The sequence below is a fragment of the Hemitrygon akajei genome, chromosome 31 (assembly GCF_048418815.1).
Source record: "Hemitrygon akajei chromosome 31, sHemAka1.3, whole genome shotgun sequence".
In the NCBI taxonomy this organism is placed as follows: domain Eukaryota; kingdom Metazoa; phylum Chordata; class Chondrichthyes; order Myliobatiformes; family Dasyatidae; genus Hemitrygon; species Hemitrygon akajei.
Genome location: NC_133154.1, coordinates 22,670,376 through 22,688,692, shown reverse-complemented (window position 1 = coordinate 22,688,692; position 18,317 = coordinate 22,670,376). Strand labels below are relative to the sequence as shown.

The 18,317-nt window shown below is 44.2% G+C and overlaps 1 protein-coding gene across 2 annotated transcripts in view; it reads right to left on the bottom strand.

The window, feature by feature from the left end:
• LOC140719260 (myosin-binding protein C, fast-type-like) overlaps positions 1-18,317 on the bottom strand; it is a 106,668-nt gene that overhangs the window by 43,993 nt on the left and 44,358 nt on the right. For both annotated transcript variants that reach the window (XM_073033754.1, XM_073033755.1), the window contains 5 exons: positions 15,954-16,078; positions 11,663-11,768; positions 8,015-8,181; positions 2,170-2,335; positions 453-559 (listed from right to left, as the gene is read on the bottom strand). In XM_073033754.1, the coding sequence (XP_072889855.1) occupies positions 453-559; positions 2,170-2,335; positions 8,015-8,181; positions 11,663-11,768; positions 15,954-16,078 (671 nt within the window). The remainder of the gene's footprint in view (positions 1-452; positions 560-2,169; positions 2,336-8,014; positions 8,182-11,662; positions 11,769-15,953; positions 16,079-18,317) is intronic.

Below are 18,317 nucleotides of genomic sequence, written 5' to 3'. Positions count from 1 at the left end.
ACCCATTGTGCTGGTGTGTGGCCAAGTGGTTAAGGTGTTCGTCTAGTGATCTGAAGGTCGCTAGTTCGAGCCTGGGCTGAGGCTGCGTGTGTGTCCTTGAGCAAGGCACTTAACCACACATTGCTCTGCGACAACACCGGTGCCAAGCTGTATGGGTCCTAATGCCCTTCCCTTGGACAACATTGGTGGTGTGGAGAGGGGAGACTTGCAGCTTGGACAACTGCCGGTCTTCCATAAAAAATCCTTGCCCAGGCTTGCGCCCTGGAAACTTTACAAGGTGCAAATCCATGGTCTACGAAGACTAATGGAGGCCTACACTACACATATACCCATTACATATATCCATTACATATACCCATTACATATATCCATTACATATACCTAATTACAACCCCTATGTGGACTATGTGAGTGAATGTGGACAAAGGAAATTATGAGAGTGATCCACCTACCCAAGAAGTTGAGCTTGGCAGAAATAGAGAGAGCGTAGCCATCTGGAATAAAGGTGTAATCGCCTTCATCTTCTGGAGTGACATTGTCGATGACCAATTTATGGATTCTGGAGATGGGAAAAATCAGAGGCAGAGTGAATAATGCGGTCCCTGAGATCGAGTGGTGAAAGAGAAGTCACGTAGAGGCGCTAATCCACAAACACACAGCACCGACTACCCCACGCATGCTTGTCAAATCCACCTGTCGCCTTGGACTTGCCCAGTATGTGAGCTCTCTGCCTGGCTAGTAGGTGTCACAGACGGGCAGTCAGTCCAAGCTTACAACAGTCACCAACGGAGACAGGCACAGCCACTGCTCTGCCCAAGACCACAAGAAATTGCAGAGACCTACAGACGCAGCTCAGTCCATCACAAAAAAAAACAGGATGCCAGCTACGCTTCCCACTGCCTAGAATCAAAGACCCACCCCAACCCAGTGAGTCTCTCTTCACCCCCTCTCCTGTCCAGCACAGAGACAAAAAGCCTAACAACACATACCACAAGTTTTCCGACTCTGTCTACTCTTCCCACTGCCTCAGTAAAGCAGCCAAACATGAGGAACGACCCCCATCCCACCCACCATGGGATTTCTCTCTTCTCGCTCCCATCGGGCAGAAGATACAAAAGCTTGAAAGCTCACACCACCAGGCTCGAGGACAGAGTCTATCCCACCGTTATAAGACTCTTGAATGGACCTCTGAACAAAATAAGAGCTCTTGATCTCTCAACCTACCTTGCTGGTGGCTCTTGTATCTTACTGTCTGCACTGTTATTTATTTATTTATTTAGTGAGATACCGCGTAGGATGGCCCTTCTGGCCCTTCGAGCTGCACCGCCAAGCAACTCCGTGAATTAACCCTCGCCTAATCACAGGACAACTTACCGTGACCAACTAACCTACCGACCCGCACGTCTTAGGACTACGGGAGGAAACCCACGTGGTCACAGGGAGAACGTACAGGCAGTAGCGGGAATTGAACCCGGGTTGCCGGGATGGTAAAGCGTTGGGCTAACCACTACACCACCGTGCCGCTGTAACGTAATACTTTCCCTGTAACCGTAACACTTCATTCTGCGTTCTTCATACTACCTCAATATGCTGCTGTGATTAAATGATCTGCGAGGACAACATGCAAAACTATTTTTTTTACTGTATCTCAGTACACGAGGCACTAATAAAACAACTTACCAATATATACACTACAGAAATATCCCTTCGACCCACTGTGTCAAACATGATGGCGGATTAAACTAAATTACTTCTACCTGTATCTGATCCCTCTCTCTCCATTCCCCATATATTCACGTGTCTCTCTAACAACTTCTTAATCATCATGATTGTATCTGCTTCCATTTATCTGTTGTTACGATTTGAATTTTTAGAAGCACCATCCCCCCCCCCCCCCCCCCCCCCCCCCCCAGCGACCTCGGTGGGATTCGAACCCTTAACGTCGGATATTAAAGCACAGCGATGCTTTCCCGAACTTTTAACCTGCTCTAAGAGCAACCTGACCCTTCCCTCCCACATAACCCTCCATTTTCCTATCACACACGTGCCTCTCTAAGAGCTTCGTAAATCTGTCTGCCTCTAGCATCACCTCTGGCAGCGCGTTCCACACACCCACCACTCTCTGGGAGAAACAAAATTCCAGCAAGAATGCAGAGATTGCGGACTTACCTGCCTATGTGACTGATGTGGATGCGTTTGCTGGGAATTACCTCCACTCCGTTCTTCAGCCACTTGCCTGTCACCTTCTCATCAGACACCTCACACATGAAGACAGCCTGCTCCTGGGCTTTCAGTGTGAGGTCGGCAAAACTCTGCAGGACCTCCAGGACCTTGTCTAAAGATTAAAGAAAGATTACACGAGTGAATCTGCAGATGCTGGAAATAAATAAAAGCACAAAATGCTGGCAGAACTCAGCAGGCCGGACAGCATCTATGGGAGGAGGTAGTGATGACGTTTCGGCCCAAAACGTCGTCACTACCTCCTCCCATAGATGCTGTCTGGCCTGCTGAGTTCTGCCAGCATTTTGTGCTTTTAAAGAAAGATTACCTTCATTTGTCACACACAGTCATGGGGAGAGCATATAAGCTCCTTACAGACAGCGAGGGGAAGTGAACCCAGATCGCTGGTGCGGTAAAGTGGTAAGCTAGCCTCTATTTTACAATGCAACCAGACAAAAATACACAGGCTCGCTCTACCTACAGCCCCCTATAGAGAAAAAGCATTCCCTTTTACTCATCCTGTCGAGGGGTATGAGAGAGGCTGTAAAGAGATACAGTACAGAAACAGGCCCTTCAGCCCATTGAGTCAATCACAGAAATTTTTAAAGATAATGGAACTAAGACATCCGACCATTCTGAAATTAACAACGTATTTAAAGACTTTTACCTTAAGTTGTATCAGTCTGACTCTTCTTCAGATGATACCTATATGAACGCTTTTTCAGTAATATCAACATTCCTACTTTGTCTGCTGATAGTCTAACACAGTTAGATCAGCCTATTTCCAATGAAGAAGTGGCTGAGGCTATACGAGCTTTACATTCTGGTAAGACCCCAAGACCTGATGGCTTTCCTGGGGAATTTTATAAAACTTTCACTACGTTACTTACACCTTATTTATCCTCTGTTTTATCAGAGTCCTTTAAATCAGGTAAACTCCCTCAATCTTTTTATGAAGCTTTTATTTCTCTTATTCTTAAAAAAAATAAAAATCCAGCTGAATGTTCTTCATACAGACCGATTTCTTTATTAAATGTTGATGCAAAAATTTTAGCCAAAATCTTAGCTCGAAGACTTGAAAATATTCTACCATCTATTATATCACATGACCAGACAGGATTTATTAAAAATCGTTACTCACATTTTAATATACGTCGGTTATTGAATGTGATATATTTACCATCCAAAAAAATGTCAGCGTGTATATTATCCTTAGATGCAGAAAAAGCCTTTGATAGGATTTGATTGGAATTATCTTTTTAAGACCTTAGAAAAGTTTAATTTTGGGCCTAATTTTATTTGTTGGGTTAAATTAATCTACTTGTCTCCTACTGCTCAGGTTATTACTAACTCCCAAATTTCTAAGCCCTTTAAATTACAGCGGGGAACTAGACAAGGTTGCCCTCTTAGTCCTTTACTTTTTGCTTTAGCTATAGAACCCTTAGCAATAGCACTTCGAGAAGCTAAGGACATTTCTGGTATACTAAGGGAAGGTATGTCTCATAAAATTTCATTATACGCTGATGATATTTTACTTTTTATCTCTAACACTGAAACTTCTTTACCTTTGGTTCTTTCTTTAATCTCCCAGTTTAGTTCTTTTTCAGGATATAAGCTGAACCTACATAAAAGTGAGCTATTTCCTTTAAATGACCTAATGTCATAAAATGCCAAATTTCCGTTCAAAGTTGTTACAAGTCAATTTACATATTTAGGTGTAACAATTATTAAAAACTTCAAGAATTTATTCAAAGAAAACTTAAACCCCTTATTGAATTATGTGAAAAAGACACTTTCTAAATGGTCCCCTCTTTCTTTATCCCTAATTGGCCGAATTAATTCGATTAAAATGAAGATTCTTCCTAAATTTTTATATCTTTTTCAGGCCTTACCTATTTTTATTCCTAAGACGTACTTTGATTCTTTAGATTCAATTTTAACCTCTTATATTTGGAATAATAAACAAGCTCGTTTAAGTAAAGTTTACTTACAAAGAAATAAAGAGATGGGTGGACTAGCCCTACTCAATTTTAGGTTTTACTATTGGGCTGCCAATATAAGGAATATTACTTTCTGGTCCTATTATATTTATTGTAAAGATTGCCCATCATGGGTCTCTTTAGAAGTTAATTCTGTAAAAAATTCCTCTATTGTCTCTCTTCTTGGATCATACTTTTCTTTTTCAACAAATAAAACATAATTGTTAAGCAAACTTTAAGGATCTGGTCTCAATTTAGAAAATTTTTTGGTTTAGCGAATTTTTCATTATCATCTCCCATTCTCCTTAATTTTTTTTTATCCCTTCCTTGATTGATAAAGTCTTTAAAGATTGGGATGAATTAGGTATTAAGTGTTTTTGGGACCTGTTTATCTCAGGACATCTTGCTTCTTTTGACCAATTGTCAAAAAAATTTGCACTCCCAAAATCACATTTTTACAGATACCTTCAAATTAGAGATTTTCTACGTTTCCAATTAGCTACTTTTCCTACAGGTCCTGATAAAAACTTACTGGACGATCTTTTATATTTAAAACCTTTTGTTAATGGTTCTATTACCGGTATCTATAACTTGTTGATTGATTCTAGACAAGACTTTTTAGATAAAATAAAAAAAGCTTGGGAGGATGACCTAAATTGTCAGATTTCTGATGATAGATGGAATAAAATTCTTATACAGGTTAATAAATCATCTTTCTGTGCTCGTCATTCTCTTCTACAATTTAAAGTGGTTCATAGAGCTTACATTTCTAAACAGAAGCTCTCCAGTTTTTACCCGAATGTTTCTCCACTTTGTAATAAATGCAACTCTGCTGATGCCTCTTTAATTCATATGTTTTGGTTTTGCCCTACAATTGAAAAGTTTTGGCGGGAAGTATTTCATACCTTCTCTCAACTTTTTAGGGTCCAATTTGACCCAAATCCCCTTACTGCCTTGTTTGGTATTATTGCAAATGAAGATATAACTTTAAATACTCCTAACCTACAGGTTTTAGTTTTTACCTCTCTTTTAGCAAGAAGAGCAATCTTGCTTAAATAGAAGGAGTCTACTCCTCCTACACATCTTCAATGGCTACGTGATATTATGTCATATTTAAATTTAGAAAAGATCTGCTGCTCAGTCTTAAATTCGAAACAATCTTTTTATGATATTTGGGGACCTTTCCTAAATTACTTTTCCAATTTATAAAGTTTAACAGTGCACAGACTTTTATGTATATTTTTATCTTCTATTCTTAAGTGAATATGTTTTTTTTTTCTAATTATCCATTGTCATCCATCAGCTTTTTTCTTTGATAGTTGGTAGGGGGTTGACTTTTTTTATATATAAAAAAATTTCTTTTATGATGTATGACCTATCTTTAAATTTTTGATTACAGAGTGGTATACCTTTATGTGTTATGCTATAACATTTTGATCAATTTTATTAATGTACACAAGTTATGTTGAGATGTATCTATGTGTTGCACTCCGTAAATCTTTTTTTTCTTCTGAATAAAAATATTGTAAAAAGAAAGCCCATTGAGTCCAGACTATCACCCACTGACATTCATTCTACACTCATCCCACTTTATTCTGCCCAGAATCTACATACCAATTAACCCACAAACCCGCACGCCTTTGGGATGTGGGAAGAAATCCACACAGGAAGAGCGTGCAAACTCCACAGGGACAGCACCCAAGACCAGGATCGAACCGTGATCTCTGGAGCTGTGAAGCAGCGGCAGCCGCCCGTTGCCCTGGCCACCAGACCCCCTCAGTCAGCCCACAGATGAGATTATGCCTTTTCTCACTGCTGTGGTCTGACTTGGTGGAAGCAAGTTATTATCAAGGGAGTTACATAAGACCATAAGATCTAGGAGCAGAAGTAGGCCATTCGGCCCATCGAATCTACTCCCATTCAATCATGGGCTGATCCAATTCTTCCACTCATCCCCACTCCCCTGCCTTCTCCCCATACCCTTTGATGCCCCGGCTAATCAAGAACCTATTTACCTCTGCCTTAAATGTACCCAATGTCTTGGCCTCCACAGCCACTCGTGGCAACAAATTCCACAGATTTACCACCCTCTGACTAAAGTAATTTCTCCGCATCTCTGTTCTAAATGGGCGTCCTTCAATCCTGAAGTCGTGCCCTCTTGTCCTGGACTCCCCTAGCATGGGAAATATCTTCGCCATATCTAATCGGAGTACTCATCGGGAGTTCGTTATATTCAGAAGATCAGATCCTTGGACACAGATAGTCCACAATTTAAATTAGAGTTAGGTTTTGGTCGTGCTTAAACATACGCCATGGTAGCGTGGCGGTTAGCGCGACACTATTACAGCTCGGGGCGTCAAAGTTCAGAGTTCGATTCCGACGTCCTCTGCAAAGAGTCTGTACGTCCTCCGGGTGAACATGTGGGTTTCCTGCGAGTACTCTGGTTTCCTCCCACAGTCAAAAGACGTTGCAGTTAGTAGGTTAATTATTCATTGTAAATTGTCCTGTGATTGAGGCTAGGGTTGCTGAGTGGTGGGGTTCGTTCCACACTTTACCTCAAAATAATATAAAATGATTGATACCTGGGAGGGAATTACAAGCTTGAATCAATCCAGATGATTAATACTAGCACTTGGGAATGAGTTACAGGTGAGAATCTGATCCAGGGTTTGGATGGTTAATACTAAAGGGTTAATACTGAGAACAAATGTTTGGGAGTGAGTTACACTCTTGCAGTCTAACCAAGGGGTTCAGATGGTTGATTTTAATAACAAGGGCTTGGAAGTTAGTTACAGCCCAGGATCTGTCCACATGGTTGCAATGATTTAAACTACCACCGAGTGCTTGGGAGTGAGTTATAGGAGGATTTTAGGTGGTTAATACGACAAACAAGTACCTGGGAGTATGTTACAAGCTGGGATCTAATCAAGGCTCTCGGGTTATTTATATGTAGACAATAGAATGTGCGGTAGAGTTACGGATAGGGCCATTTTAGCACTGGTCTGCGCGCTCTGAGAAAGGAGTAGAATTAGATAGTTTGGCCCCTCGAGTCTGTTCCCCCTTACCACCATGGCTGAGTTACTATCCCTCTCAACCCCATTCTCCTGCCTTCTCCCCATAACCTTTGACACCCTTACTAATCAAGGACCTACCAACCTCCGCTTTAATCACCTCCAATGACTTGGCCTCCACAGTCACCTGTGGCAATCAATTCCACAGTCTCACCATCCTCTGGATAAAGAAATTCCTCCTCATCTCTGTTCTAAAGGGACATGTGTCTATTCTGAGGCTGTGCCCTCTGGTCCTAGGCTCTCCCACTAATGAACACATCCTCTCCATGTCCACTCTATCTAGGCCTTTCAGTACTTGATAGGTTTCAATGAGATCCCCCCTCCATTCTTCTAAACTCCAGCGAGTACAGACCCAGAGCAATTAAACACTTCTCATATACAAACACACTCATTCTCGTGAACCTCCTCTGAACCCTCTCCATTGACAGAATCCCTCTCCATACATCTCCTCTTCCTTAGATGAGGGGCCAAAACTGCTGACAATACTCTAAGCACAGTCTGATCAATGTTTCTTATTAATAATTTGTGGTACCAATAGAAACCACCTTCCCAAAATGTCCTCGTAATTTTGAACCTTCTATAAATCCCCAATTCACCAGCCTGAACAGAAAAGTGTTTTTGAGTGTGTGATCTATGATTTGTTGAATGAAGGAACCAGCGGGAATGAACCAAGTAAATGAGGTGAACGACTCTCCCTTCCTGTGGTCCAGACCCCCGGCCGTCCAATGTCTCATTATCCCATACCTTCCACGATCAGATCAGCCTCAGATTCGCCCCCATTGGTCTTGATCTTGTAGCGGCCACAATGCTCTTTGGTGGCCTCGTTGATGATCAGGAAGTGCTTCTTCCCATCCTTCTTCATGCGATATTTCGTGGCATCATCTCGAGTCACATCAACTCCGTCCTTCGACCTACGAAAAGCAGCCAAGCAAGGAAAGAGAAGAGTTAAGGGCTTTGGATAGGCTATGCACCCCTTTTTCACCACATCCTCGACTGGGAGCTCCCTCCCAAACTGCTTCCCGCTCCCTTTGACCAATATGTTGCACTTGTCCCTGTGTAACCTGGTTCCAAATTGGTTTATTAGTGTCACACGTACCGCGATCCAGTGAAAAAGTTTCATAACCACAAAACTACACTCAGTGGCCACTTTATGAGGTACTGGAGTGAAACTCAGTGTGGTCTTTTGCTGCTGTAGCTCATCCGCTTCAAGGTTCGAAATGGTGTGTGTTCAGAGATGCACACAGCCGTTGTAACGCATGGTCATTGAGTTACTGTCACCTTCCTGCCAGCTTGAACCCCTCTGGCCATTCACCTCTGACCTTGCTCATTAAACAAGGCATTCTCACCCACTGGGTTTTGTTTGTTTTTCCCGCCATTCTCTGCAAATTCGACAGGCTGCAGGGCGTACAAATCCCAGGAGGTCAGCAGTTCCTGAGATACTGAAACCACCCTGTCTAACAACGCTTTACAGTACCAGTGATCCGGGTTCAATTCCTGCGCTGCCTGTAAGGAGTTTGTTGGTTCTCCCCGTGACCGCCTGGGTGTCCTCTGGAAGCTCCGGTTTCCTCCCACAGTCCAAAGACGTACCGGTTGGTTGGTAACTTGGTCATTGTAAACTGTCCCGTGATTCGGCCGGGGTTAAGTAGGGAGATTGCTGGGGGCACAGCTCAAAGGACCGGAAGGGCCTATTCTTCACTGTATGTCAATAAACTCCAATAATGACTCCAAGGTCAAAGTCAATTAGATCACATTTCTTCCCTGTCCTGATGTCTGGTCTCAGTGACAACTCAACCTCTTGACCATGTCTGCATGCTTTTGATTGGCTGATTAGATGTCTGCATTACTGAGCAGGTGTACAAGTGTATTTCATGAGGTGGCCACTAAGTGGATAGAGCCATAGAACATTACAGCACAGCATATTAATAACTTTGTCATTAATAATTTTGGTGTAATTTCTGTTCTTTCCTTGTGAATGCTGCTTATCTAACACTTTGTGCCTGTGATGCTGCCGTAAGTAAGCTTTTCATTGCATCTTTGCACACATGGACTGTATACAGTACAGTACACTTGGACACATATATATAGACAGGGTGCCTAGGACTTCTGCATAGTACTGGACTAATTGTACGAGGGGTGATTGATATGTTCGTGGCCTAAAGTAGAAGGAGTCAATTTTAGAAAACCTAGCGCATTTATTTTTCAACATAGTTCCCTCCTACATTTACACACTTAGTCCAGCGGTCGTGGAGCATATGGACCTCCAGAAATTGTCCACAGATGGGTGATTGATAAGTTCATGGCCTAAGGTAGAAGGAGATGAGTTATACAGCTCTCATTACATGCACATGTAGAGCAACTCTTTGAGTGATTATGCACAAAGTTTGAAGTTAATAACTCATCTCTTTCTACCTTAGGCCACGAACTTATCAATCACCCATCTGTGGACTCTTTCTGGAGGTCCAAGTTCTGCATGCTCCACGACCACTGGACTAAGTGTGTAAATGTAGGAGGGGACTATGTTGAAAAATAAATGTGCTAGGCTTTCTAAAATTGACTCCTTCTACCTTAGGCCACACACTTATCAATCACCGCCTCGTATGTACTGCACTGTAATGCTACCACAGAAAAATAAACAAATTTCATGACCTATGCGAGTGATGATAAACCTGATTCTGATTTGGGTCTCTATTGTGGACTGAGAGTGGGAAGAGGGCAGGGAGAGGGGAATCAAGGTTGGGAAAAGGGGACGGGAGAGCAAAGCACTAGAGAGACATTCTGTAATGATCAATAAACCAGTTGTTTGGAATCAAATGACCTTGCTTAGTATCTCAGGGCTGGATGTGTCTGCACCTGCACCACCCCCACCCTCCCTAGGTACCCCTTCTCTGCCACCTGTCCTTCTGTGGCACTCCACTCTCACCATTCCCAACACGGGCAAGGCGAAAAGCATTATCAAGGATGCATCTCACCCTAACCGTGGACTTTTTACTCTCCTCCCATCCGGTAGGCGCTACAGGAGCCTCCGCTCCCGCACCAGCAGGCACAGGAAGAGCTTCTTCCCTGAGGCTGTGACCCTGCTGAACCTCACATCACAGCGCTAAGCAGTATTGCACCCATATTGTACTGTCTCAGTACTTTTATATTTGTGTGCTGTAGCACTTACTTTTTATTTACAGTTATTTTGTAAATAACACTATTCTTTGCATTTCTGGTTAGATGCTAACTGCATTTCATTGGCTTTGTATCTGTAATCGGCACAGTGACAATAAAGTTGAATCTAATCTAATCTAATCTGATTCTTTGCTCCCGCTAGATTTACAAACTCGCTGTCCACTCCACATTGACAAATATAGTACTATACAAAAGTCTTAGGCACCCTAGCTATACAGTATGTATCATGTTCCATAGTCTTTCACTTTTAATTCACCATTTTATTGATTCCTGTATGTTGTGTGTGTTTGAAATGGCTTTTTATCTATCAAGTAATTTGCTCTTGCTTCTTTATGCTGTAGTATTATATCCAGACAGTTCTTATGGATCATCCTGTCTGTAATTATGGATCGGTCATAATATAATTTGTAGGGCTTTGACTCTAAGACTGGATCAGGCCTGTATTTATGGTAAGGAATGGTGCCTTTTTTACGATTGTATCTTAAAGCAGGATTTTGGTGAATGATGTTTGCATCTTGACTGTGCCTGTATAAGTAATCAGATTGAGTTAATCTGCTACAGGATTATGTAAAGTTATAATTAAAAATTAATATTATCATTTAGTTTCTCTGCACTAAATTTGTGTCTCTGTGGTTACTGTTCCTCCAACTCAAGTGGAAACTTTCCCTTCATTATGACACAAAAACCTGTCTATACTTCTTGTTGCCTCAGTTAATAGTCAGCAGGGTCAAAGTCCCCTCCCACTCCAGACACTTCCTCTTTTGTCCCCTCTCACTGGGCAGAAAATAGGATGCCTGACGGGACACACACCAGCCTCAGGGACAGTTTCTACCCCACTAAAACGAGTCACAGTCCCCTACTACAATAAACTTGGCTCGAGTCACAACCTACCTTGTTTTGAGCCTGCTCTTTATCATACACCTGCTCTGCACTTTCTCTGTAGCTGTTAATTTATTCTGCATTGCTATTGTTTTACCTTGTCACGGCTCAATGTGCTGTGCTAATCACCTTATCTGTCTGAACAGTACACAAGTCAAGCTTTAGTAAACCAATATCTACATCTCTACTCAATTGCCCATGACTTTCTCCGTGCACTCCTGGTCCCTCTTGCGTGCAGTCACAGATGATGCTGCAAACCCTGACACCATGACCCCTGCGCCCCCCTCCCACCAACCCACCATCTCAGGATGGCAAGCAGAGAGAGAGAGAAAGCTCTCTTACCAGACAACCACGGCTCCCTCTTCTGACACCTCGCAGTCAAACTCAACCCGGTCATCCACGTACACGTGCTGGTCATCCAGGGGTACGACAATGGTGACAGGAGGTTCTGAGACAGAAACAATATTTACAGAGGGCTCTGGGGCCTCAGCTTCCGTCTCCCGGAACCAAAGAACCAAGCAAAGCAGCAAGAGAAAGGCACTTAACGTTTCTTTTAAACATCTTCAAGAGGCAGCACCCTAAGGATCCTCACTATCTGAGGTGCTTCTCATATGGAGGAGCAACTTCTCATATTTCGTCTGACTAGCCTCCAACCTGCTGGCACGAACACCAACATCTCAAACTTCCAGTAATCTCTCCCCCCTCCTTCCTTCTCTCTTTTTTTATTCACCAATCTTGTTCCCCTCTCACCCCTTCCCTTCTCCTCAGCTGCCCACGTCCTCCCACTGGTGCCCTTCCTTCCTTTTCTTTCTTGGTCTACTCTACCCTCCAATCAAATTTGTTCTTCTTTAGTCCTTTACCTTTTCCACCTATCACATCCCAGTTTCTTACTTCATCCCCCTCCCCCACCCATCCACCTTCAACCACCTCCCCCCCCCCCAAAAACCTGGTCTCACCTATCACCCACCAACTTCTACTTCTTCTCCTCCCCCCCCCCCAAAAACCTGGTCTCACCTATCACCCACCAACTTGTACTTCTTCTCCTCCCCCCCCCAAAACCTGGTCTCACCTATCACCCACCAACTTCTACTTCTTCTCCTGCCCCCCCCCCCCAAAACCTGGTCTCACCTATCACCCACCAGCTTGTACTTCTTCTCCTCCCCCCACCCCCAAAACCTGGTCTCACCTATCACCCACCAGCTTGTACTTCTTCTCCTCCCCCCCCCAAAACCTGGTCTCACCTATCACCCACCAACTTGTACTTCTTCTCCTCCCCCCCCCAAAACCTGGTCTCACCTATCACCCACCAACTTGTACTTCTTCTCCTCCCCCCCCCAAAAACTGGTCTCACCTATCACCCATAAGCTTGTACTTCTTCTCCTCCCCCCCCCAAAACCTGGTCTCACCTATCACCCATCAGCTTGTACTTCTTCTCCTCCCCCCCCAAAACCTGGTCTCACCTATCACCCACCAACTTGTACTTCTTCTCCTCCCCCCCCAAAACCTGGTCTCACCTATCACCCACCAACTTGTACTTCTTCTCCTCCCCCCCCCCAAAACCTGGTCTCACCTATCACCCACCAGCTTGTACTTCTTCTCCTCCCCCCCCCCAAAACCTGGTCTCACCTATCACCCACCAACTTGTACTTCTTCTCCTCCCCCACCACAAAACCTGGTCTCACCTATCACCCACCAGCTTGTACTTCTTCTCCTCCCCCCCCAAAACCTGGTCTCACCTATCATCCACCAACTTGTACTTCTTCTCCTCCCCCCCCAAAACCTGGTCTCACCTATCACCCACCAACTTGTACTTCTTCTCCTCCTCCCCCCAACTTCATATTCTGGCTTCCGCCCCATTTCTTTCCCGTCTCTGAAGGGTCACAACCTGAAACAGCAACTATTTATACCCCTCCATAGATGCTGCTTGACCTGCTGTGTGTTGCCTGCCATGGCCGACTGTTCAATTCACCACCCACTCTCAATTCCTCTCCACAATCCTCAATTCCCTAAGCATTACATCTTCTTCCTGACTTCCTCAGCTGAGATCCACTGCCTCCATCCCATTTTTAATCAACAGTCTGCGATTCTAGGACCAGAGGGCACAGCCTCAGAATAAAAGGATGCCCCTTTACAACAGAGGTGAGGGGGAATTTCTTTACCCAGGGGGTGGCGAATCTGTGGAATTCATTGCACGGGCATCCGTAGAGGCCAAGTCACTGGGTATATTTCATGCGGAGGTTGACAGGTTCTTGATTAGTAAGGGTGTCAAAAGTTATGGGAGAAGGCAGGAGAGTGGGGTTGAAAGGGATAATAAATCAGCCATGATGGAGAGGCAGGGCAGACTCAATGGGCCGAATGGCCTAATTCTGCGCCTATGTCTTATGGCCACCCCGTTTCCTTTTCCCATTTTGCCCATCTCTTCCAATAGTTAATTTCCAGACCTTGTCACTTTGCACACCTCTCTGTAGCATCCATTTGATCGTGACCATTGCCTCATTCCAAAGCTTGCGTGCATTCTCAGAAGGAGTCCTCAGTTTTGTTCTTTCACCATTTATTCCTGCCGTGTCACGATCCGGGGTACACCGGCTCAATTGTGTGCACTTTCCCTTACTGACACACTCACTACCCACATCATGATTGGTCTGACTGTCTTTTCCTCAGCTTCCCACAAAGGAGACAGAGCGTGGCCACTTGTTTCGATCTGCTCTCAGCAGATCCATTCGTCATGAGGTCGACTGACAGCGATTTATTGAATAGACCTTGTCAACCAAAGCCAAATCTTTCTCTGAAGTCTCATCCCAGTCAAGCATTCCAGTAAGAAGCACAGCAGTGTGCTGGCTTTCGTTAGTCAAGGGACTGGGCTGAAGAACTTCAAGGTAATGTTGCAGCTCTAGAAAATCTCGACTGGACCAAAACTGGAACATTGTGTTCGGTTCTGGTCACCTCATTATAGGAAGGATGTGGAAGATCTAGAGAGGGTGCAGAGGAGATTTACAAGGATGCTGCCTGGATTAAAGAGCATGCCCAATGAGGATAGTTCAAGTGAGCTTGGGCTTTTTCTTGAGAGGTGAATTCACAGAAGTGTGCAAGATGACAAGAGGCACAGATCGAGTGGATATCCAGAGACTTTTTCCCGGGGCGGAAATGGCTATACAAGGGGGCGTTATTTTAAGGTGACTGGAGGGAAGTAAAGGGGGTGGGGGACATCAGTAGTTTTTTTTTACATGGAGATTTTATAGGTGCCTTGAAAGTGCTGCCAGCGTGGTGCTGGTAGAGGCAGATACATGAGGGACATTTAAGAGACTCCTGGATAGGACAATAGAACAATGGAGGGCTACGTGGGAGAGAAGAGTTAGATAGATGTTAGAATAGGTTAAAAAGTCTGCACACCATCATGGGCTGAATGGTCTGTACTGGGCTGTAATGTCCTTCATTCCTCCTTTTAATTATAATCATTCTATTCTTAGATCTCAGTTCTACCACTACTGACAATATTCTCCCAAATTGGTTTACAGGTCTAGCCATCTTCTAACAACCTGAAGGGACCAATCTCCATCACGAAACCCAACCTTCCCTCCGCTGGCTTGGGGAAGCAGCCAACCTAACCCTGTCCCTCACCGGCCATCCTCTCTCCTCTCCCCCGCCATTGGGAAGAAGACATAAAAGCTTGAGAATACGTACCACCAGACTCAAGGACAACTTCTACCCGCTGTTGGAAGACTCTTGAATGGATCTTTTATAGGCTAAAGGACCATCTCTTGATCTCCCAGTTTGCTTCATCATGACACTCGCACCTTTCTGTCCATCTGCACTTTCTGTGTAACTGTAACACTACAACCTACATCCTCTTACTGTCTTCCCATGTTCTAACTCAATCAATTACTAAGCACCTCCCCAAAACCTGTCAGTCCAAGCCCTACTGCAGGGCACTCGTTTAAAATGAGGGGGGTAAGTCTAAAGATGAGCAGGGCAATTTTATTTTTTTAAACACAGGTGTCTGGAATGTGCTGGCAGGATTGATGGAACACAGAACACAGAACAGTACCACACGGTACACGGCCCACCATGTTGTACTGGTCAATATAAACCTACTCCACAATCAGTCTTCTACACAATCCACCATCACCATCATCATCATCATCAATATGTGCCATGTCATATGACATCATCATTATGTGCCGTGTCATATGACCATAAGATGTGGTAGCAGAATTAGGCCATTTGGCCCATCGAGTTTGCTCTGCCATTCCATCATGGCTGATTTATTACCCCTCTCAACCCCCTTCTCCTGCCTTCTCCCCGTAACTTTTGACATCTTTACTAATCAAGAAGCCATCAACCTCCACTTTAACCTTCCCCAAAGACTGAGCCTCCGCAGCCGTCTGTGACAATGATTTCCACAGATTCTCCACCCTTTGGTTTAATTAGTTCAGCTCAGCTCTACAGGCTGAACAGCCTGTCCCTGCGCTGTAGAGTTCTACGTCTGGAAGACTGCTCGAGTTCTCAGGCTCTGATCGTTATGTGAAGAACTGATGCAATGTAAAGGTGACAGTTCTACCTGCCCACCGCTCCCAAAGCCATCCCACCCCTCCCCTGCCCCGGCTACTGAAGATTACGAGGAGGCCGCACTAACCCCTTACAAAAAGGTCAGCGGTACACTTGTCGTCTCCGATGACGCACTCGTATTCTGCGTCGTCAGCCAGGGTGCAGTTCTTGATGGTCAGAACTCTCTTCAGCCCAATCATCTCAAAGATGAACCTGTCGATGGCGGGAAGAGAGCAGGCAAGAAAATGTACGAAGAATCAGAATTAGTCATGTTGTAGGTCATGAAATTTGTTGGTTTTTGGCAGCAGTACATTAACATTATGATAAATTTAGAGTTTTAGAACTCTATGACTTTAAATTATAATGAAAATTAATAAAAATACATATAAATATATAAAAATATAAAATATAAAAATAAAATGTTAAAATATCTATAATCTGTATACAGTACTGAGCAAATTTCTTAGGCACATACAGTATACTGTCTATAGCTAGAGTGCCCTAAGACTTTTGCACAGTACTGTAGTAATCTTACGTTTTGCACTGTACTGTTGCCACAAAAAGAAAAAAATTCATCATATATGTGAGTGATGGCAAACCTGATTCTGATATGGGTCTCTGTTGTGGACTGAGAGTGGAAATAGGGCAGGGAGAGGGGAATCATGGTTGGGAACGGGGGAAGGGAGAGGGGAGGGAGCGGGAAGCACCAGAGAGACATTCTGTAATGATCAGCGAACCAGTTGCTTGGAAACAGATGACCTCACCTGGTGTCTCGGGGCTGGGTGTGTCTGCGCCCGTGCCCCCCACCCCTGGCACTCCTTCTCTGCCACCTGTCCCACACCCCTCCCGCGGCGCTCTAGCCTCGCCATTCCCAACATTTAATTCCCTCAAATTTACAAACTTGGTCTCCACTCCACGCGGACAAATACAGTACAGTGCAAAGGTCTTGGGCACCCTAGCTGTATATATATGCCTAAGACTTTTGCACAGGACTATTTATATATATTCTAATAAAATCAGTGAATTATATGTATATAGTGCAAAAAGACAGCAAATTAACCATATAACATATAACAATTACAGCACGGAAACAGGCCACCTTGGCCCTTCTAGTCCGTGCCGAATGCTTACTCTCACCTAGTCCCACTGACCTGCACTCAGCCCATAACCCTCCATTCCTTTCCTGTCCATATACCTATCCAATTTTTTTGTTTTTAATGACAATATCGAACCTGCCTCTACCACTTCTACTGGAGGCTCGTTCCACACAGCTACCACTCTCTGAGTAAAGAAGTTCCCCCTCGTGTTACCCCTAAACTTTTGCTCCTTAACTCTCAACTCATGTCCTCTAGTTTGAATCTCCCCTACTATCAATGGAAAAAGCCTATCCACGTCAACTCTATCTATCCCCCTCATAATTTTAAACACCTCTATCAAGTCCCCCCTCAAGCTTCTACACTCCAAAGAATAAAGACCTAACTTGTCCAACCTTTCTCTGTAACTTAGGTGCTGAAACCCAGGTAACATTCTAGTAAATCTCCACTGTACTCTCTATTTTGTTGACATCTTTCCTATGATTCAGTGACCAGAACTGTACACAATACTCCAAATTTGGCCTCACCAATGCCTTGTACAATTTTAACATGACATCCCAACTCCTATACTCAATGCTCTGATTTATAAAGGCCAGCGTACCAACAGCTTTCATTAGTGTGGTCATTTTCATGGGTCATTCAGAAACCTGAGGGAAGAGTAGAGTAGTTGCTCCCAAAACATTGAGTGTGTGTCCTCAGGTTCCTCTACTTCCTACCTGAAGGCGTTACCGTGTGATGTCAAGACAATCTCTAAACTGGATGCCTCATTGAGACAACAGGTAGATGCGATGCCTCATAATAACCCAGGTCGAAGCCCAACCTCTGGTGCTGTCTGCATGGAGTCTGCAAGTTTTCCCTGTGACCGTGTGGATTTTCCCCTGTTTCCTCCCACATCTCAACGACGTGAAGGTTGGTGGTTTAATTGGCTACTGTAACTTGCCCCTTGGGTGTGGGCTGAGGGGTGGAATCTGGGAAGAAGGGATAGGGACGTGATTACAGGGAAATAATTGGGGGAACAGGACTAATGGGATTACTCTGATAGCCCCACGGATGCAATGGACTGAATGGCCTCCCTACATTTTGGAGGTGTGAAAAATGAGAAAGAAGAATATCTGAACTGAATGTGCTCAGTCTTTTTACTGAGGCTGAGGAACCAAGAACTGGAGGGCACAGGTAGAGATGGGTAGGGGATCCATGGGGTGACTTTTTCACCCAGTACAGTCAGAGAGTGGAACAAGCTGCCAGAGAAAGGTGGTTAAAGCAGGTAAATAGCAACATTTAAAAAAAAAACACTTGGACAGGAACATGGAGAAGAAGGGTTCTGGGGGATACGGGCTAAATGTGAGCAAGTGGGACTG